The sequence below is a fragment of the Sesamum indicum genome, linkage group LG11 (genome assembly GCF_026168435.1).
Source record: "Sesamum indicum cultivar Baizhima isolate 11 linkage group LG11, ASM2616843v1, whole genome shotgun sequence".
In the NCBI taxonomy this organism is placed as follows: domain Eukaryota; kingdom Viridiplantae; phylum Streptophyta; class Magnoliopsida; order Lamiales; family Pedaliaceae; genus Sesamum; species Sesamum indicum.
In genome coordinates this window covers 1492108-1497911 of record NC_142667.1, presented here as the reverse complement: position 1 = coordinate 1497911, position 5804 = coordinate 1492108, and the positions used below count along the sequence as shown (strand labels likewise).

Below are 5804 nucleotides of genomic sequence, written 5' to 3'. Positions count from 1 at the left end.
ACGTGTCTATACTTGGAGGACTTATCCATTATTCACATGAATCTGGAAGCTAGTACCGCTTAGCCTTCGAGAATCAACTCTCCGTAATTAGTGTGTCAAGAGCACCTCTTCAATCCTTATTTAGGTATTAAAGACCGCTCTTGACAATTGTGTGACGCCCTAAAGATTATAATACATAATTGGGGGATTAATTGATAAATCTTAATAAAACTTAGTTAATAAGTAAATAAATTATAGGTCATAATTGGAATATAGTGAAATTTCAACGGATTAAATTGGAGTTCGTTATAATATTTAGGACAACTTATATTAATCAAAAAATTTAGGGAGGATGTAATACGTATTTTTGAAAAAATCTAATTAAATAAATAAAATAATAATAATATTATATATATTATATAAATAAAATATATACATATATATTAAGAGAGGAGGAAGTGTTGAGAGTGGACTGGTGGGCCACCATCCCCACCGCCTCACTCTCTTTCCATTTTCCTTTATACACACACACATACGCAACACACACCGCACAACACACAACACACACAATTGAAAAAAATTGCAATTCTCTCTCGCGGAAACAAAAAAGAAATAGAGGTACGAAAACTCAAATTTAATTTATATAATTATATTATTTAGTTAATTTGGTTATCAAAAGTTGATTATATTGAAGATGTACTATTTAACCGAAATATTTTACGAGTTTGGATATTTAAAATAGTGTCGAATTGAATATCAAATCAAATAAAAAAATGATATCGTTGGTTAATTAGATTATTACATTTGTTAAATTTAAATATTACTATAGTTAAGTTATTCAATTCCACTGGAATTATTAATCAAGTATGCAATTCTATGTATTATTATTTAATTAAATTATATAATAGCGAGAAATTGATAGAAAATTCAAAGAAATATTCTAAAAATTATATTTAAAAAATATTATATTATTAAAGAGAAAAATTGAAGTTTTTAATGATAATCTAATTTAGGGATGTTATAAAAACGATAGTTATAAATATATATGGGGTTTGGTTACATGAATCCCTACGAATTAAATGATAGATTATAAGTATTTTTATGAGGCCTAGAGTATCTAGTTATTAAGAAGAACTAAAACGAAGATTTATATTTCTATAGAAATGAAATATTAAAGAATTATTAGAAATTGTGCGAATAATATTTAATATTTTACTTAAAAATTATGATATTTCCGATATATTAATTGTATGAGTTATAACTCATTATAGGATACATGGTGTGACGTCCGTAGAATTTTTTATGTAATTGGGAGACTAATTGGTAATTATTAGAAATCTAGATGTAATTAGTAAATAAAATTATAGTTTGAATTTGGGATATAATAAAACTTGAACGGATTAAATTGGGGTTCGTTATAATATTTGGGGGCAAATTATAGTAATTAAGAAATTTAAAAGGATGTAATGGGTATTTTGAGAAAAGTTTAATTAAATAAATAAAATAATAATAATATTTTTATATATATAAACAATATACATATATATATGTAATGAGTGAGGAGAGAGAGAGAGTTTGAGGGTGAGGCGGTGGGGCCTCTCTTTTACACTTCCTCATTTTTAAAAGTAACCCTCACACACACTTTACACTTTAAACACACACACTCATATCTATACACACACCTTTGCACACACAATTACGGAAGAAACTGAGGTAAGATTTTATATTTTAATTTTTATTAATTTATATAATTATATTATTTAATTAGTCCGTTTATTAAATGTTGATTATATTGAGCGGTGAACTATTTAATCAGAGTATTTTATGATTTTGGCTATTTATATTAGTGTCAAATTAAAAATCACAATTGCTATAAAAATGATATAGTTGGGTAATTAAAATATTAGATTTGTTAGATTTAATTATTACTATAACTAATTTACACAATTCCATCGGAATGATTAACCAAATATGTAATTCTATGTATTATTGCTTAATTAAATTTTATAGCAACGGTAAATTGACAGAAAATTCATAGAAATACTTCGGATGTTATATTTTAGAAATACTATGTTATTAATTAGGGAAAGAAGGTTTCAGTGGTAATATAATTTACGAATGTTATTAAAAATGATAGTTATGGATATATAAGGAGTTTGATTAAATGAATTCTTATGAATTTATTGATAAATTAAATATATATTTGAGGAGCTTAGAAAAGGTAGTTATTTGAAAGAAATGGAACAGGGGTTGGACTTTAATATAAATAGAATATTAAAAGATTGATATAAATGTACAAACATTATATAATAGGTTATTTAGAGTTTATGATATTCTATATATATGTTGACTATACGTATAACATTTTGTTATAGGACGTGACGACAAAGTAGAGAGTTGAGCAGTCCTTCGTGAATCGAAGTATTTTGGGATTTAAGGTAAGTATAGCTAATTGGATTTATATATATCTATATGTGTATTATTGTATATATTATGTATATTGGTTTCTTGGATGCGAACGTGAATTTGGCTTAATATTATTATGCGTGGCTCTCGTATATTGATTGTTTATATAATTAGTTGTGGATTATTTGTTAGATTACCATCTTATTGGTGAAATTATTACTATGTGATATGTAATGGTAATGTAGGGATATGCGGGATATAATTATGTGATAATCATATAATTGATTGTTGATGAAATCTAATTGGGAGTTGTTATTGAGAAAGTGATTATTATAAAGAATAGAATGACCATTGTGAATGGAAATAAAAGATGATGCTTACCTAGTTGGAAACACAGTCAATGGTTTATGAAAATGTGATTGATGATAATGTGATTGATATTGAGATATGAAAAATATGTGAATTAAGCTAGGTACCATGGCGCGTAGGGTACCGGGGTATTCCGGGGCAGCAGGGAATATCCTGTGCTTGTTAGCTACACACTGGGGTGGTGTGGGGGTACCATGTTTGTTGTGATGTCCTGTGCTATATTGTTACACAGCTGGAGTAAAAGAGTGTGGGGATATCACACAACGGGTATCCTGTGCTGTATATGATATGATGATGGCCGGCGAAACCATTGACTGATGTATACCAATTAGAGTAAGTGGGGCCCTTAACTAATAAACGATAATGTTGAATATTGTGTCATAGCTTGATTTACAATTGTGAATAGGTATTACTGCTTATATTTGTTGTTGCTATTGATAATGACTGTTAGTCGATGTGACTGCATGTACGTGAAATTGTTGCCTGTATCTATATATAAACTGATCAGCTATACTTATTGAGTAGGCAGCTCATTCCTTGCCACGTACTTTTTAGGAGATAGGTCACACTGACTAGCCACATTGACTTTGAGCGGTGCCGTCGTCTTTATTAGGTGGGTCAGCCGTGACTTCTGAAGCCAAAGTTTTTTATTTTTGGGTTGTAAATATTCTGGTCTTTTGTCGGGATTTGTGTTTAAAAGTTGTGGTATGATTTTTCTTGAGGTTATGTACACGAGAACATGTAGTGAGGGTAAATATTACTTTTGGTGATATCTAATACCTTTTGTGATATATATATATATTGCTGATAAATTAGAATTTATTTTACTGATTGAAAGAGAATTACTTATAGAATGAGTTCTGATTAAAGAAAGAATGAAATAGTAATAATTAGATGTAGCGAGTAGGGGGTGCTACATTGGGTGGTATCAGAGCAGGTCTACGTTTCTAGGGTAATGATTGTGAGATGTCTTTAATGATTGAATTGTTTAATGTAGGATGGTTTCTCAAGGTACACGTGCTGACCCAGTAGCTAATAGGGAAGAGTCAGCGGAGTCCGTAGAGGGCTCAGTGGCAAGTGCAGGTGAGGTGGAAGTAGGTCGAGAGGGTGTTGGTGCTGAGGCTCCTATTCCTCCCGGTGGTGCTCCAGTGGCAGGATTACCACCAGAGTATGCACAAATATTTCAAATGGCTTTTCAGGCCCAAGCACAAGCACAAGCGCAGTTACTTGCACAGGCGCGCGCATCCACTCCAGTGCCAGCACCAGTAGTTCCTACCATTGATCGTAACTATGAAAGAATCAGAAAGATGGGGGCTACAGAATTTGAGGGTACACTAGACCCAGAGGTTGCTGAGAGATGGTGGGAAAAAGTCGAAGATGTGATGAACTTAATAAATTGCACTCTAGAGGATCGACTTAAGTACGTTGTTTCTTTGTTCGTGGGTAACGCCTTGATTTGGTGGAGGTCTGTAAAGAGGGGATATGAGCCAAGGGAAATAACTTGGGCTGAGTTTCAAAAAGAGTTTGATGACAAATACAGACCCAAGATGTACCGGGACAAGAAGAGGATGGAGTTTTTGAATTTAGTGCAAGGGGATGATCAGACAGTGGCAGAATATGAACTCCGTTTTGCAGCATTAGCCAAGTATGCACCGGAAGCAATAGAGATGCAGGAGGATCGTTGCTACCATTTTGAACAGGGGCTACGACCGGAGATCAGAAAAGGCATCGCAATCAGAATTACAAATTTTAAAACTCTTGTTGAATCGGCGGTTCGGATGGAAGAAGCAGTAATGGAGGACAAGAAGAAGGGGGAAGAGAAGAGGAAATCAACATATGCAATAGGGGAATCGAGTAGGTTGACCAAGAGGGGAACCGGTCGCTCATTCTCAGCGGGAAGTGGGAGTTTTACACGTGGTGGTCCCATTTTTCGAGGAAGTAGTGGACAGAGGTTTGGGGGATCCACGGGCTATAACAGAGGTTCATTCGAACGCAGCTCATTTGCTACGCCTTCTACTGGATCAGGAAGGGGACTTGGACCGAGTTATGGTCGAGGACCAGTTTTTCCTCCGAGTTGTTCTACTTGTGGAAGACAACATCAAGGGCCATGTTGGAGACGGGATAATATACCGAAGACTTGCTATCGCTGTGGAGGTAGAGGACACATAGCCAGAAATTGTTCCAGTCAAACTATAGGCGTGACTGAAAGTGTTGCTAGCGGGACCCAGAGCCAAAGCAGTGTTGGGAGTAGTGACAGGGGAACTGGGAGAGGCAGAGGCAGAGGTAGAGGCGCGGGTAGCAGAGATAGTGGCCACGCCATTAGTAGCGGTATGAGGGGGGTTGGAGCACAAGTTACTCAGGGACAGACCCAGGCAAGGATATATAACATTACTAGAGAGGAAGCCCCAGCATCGAATGACGTGATATCAGGTACAATATTGTTATATGACATTGCGGCTTATGTTTTAATTGATCCTGGCTCTACACATTCATATATTTCATCCGAATTTGCATCTAAAATACCGGGAGAGAATAGTCCGTTGGGATGTAATTTGATGGTTTATTTGCCCGTGGGAGGGGGTGTGATAGTGAACAGTGTTAGAAAAGGGAGTTTAGTGAGAATCGGAGATGTAAATTTACCTGTAGACCTTATAGTGCTGGATTTGAAGGAGTTTGATCTTTATAGTGAATCCTTAGGCTCCAAGTCATTGATTCTGAATGACGTCCCACATGGCTCCTCCTTATGTTCTATTGAATTATAATTCAATTGTTAGGACAAACAAGGATTGGAATACGATTAGTTAGAGATGTTATTTGATTACGAATCATGCTTTTGAGAAGTTGTATGAAAAACTTACTCCAACTATTTCCTTGACGTGTATGGGAATATCCCATTAACTTCAGTACTTTGTGGCACGAGAGTTTCATCATACAATAAGGGCAACTTGTTCACTGAAACACTCATCAAACAAAGTCTAACTTAGTTTGATTTATTTTTTATCAAAGACCGGTCAACTGTGATTCTTTTAGTAAAGAACTTCACTGAGTGA

General features: G+C 34.5%; 1 protein-coding gene and 1 long non-coding RNA gene across 2 annotated transcripts; both read left to right on the top strand.

Annotated features, from left to right (window-relative positions):
• Positions 1–1642: 1642 nt before the first annotated feature.
• On the top strand, positions 1643–3582 carry LOC148784977 (uncharacterized). The gene is made up of 3 exons (XR_016062934.1): positions 1643–1692; positions 2355–2417; positions 3310–3582. It is a non-coding gene; the product is annotated as an uncharacterized LOC148784977 (long non-coding RNA).
• Positions 3583–3752: 170 nt separating this feature from the next.
• Positions 3753–5516, top strand: LOC148784976 (uncharacterized). The gene has a single exon (XM_088875645.1). The coding sequence runs from the start codon at positions 3753–3755 to the stop codon at positions 5514–5516; it is 1764 nt and encodes a 587-aa protein (XP_088731771.1).
• The last annotated feature ends 288 nt before the right edge of the window (positions 5517–5804 follow it).

What these genes read in the sequence shown, in the direction of transcription:
- LOC148784976 (XM_088875645.1), top strand. Translation starts at nt 3,753, where the DNA reads ATGGTTTCTCAAGGTACACGTGCTGACCCAGTAGCTAATAGGGAAGAG.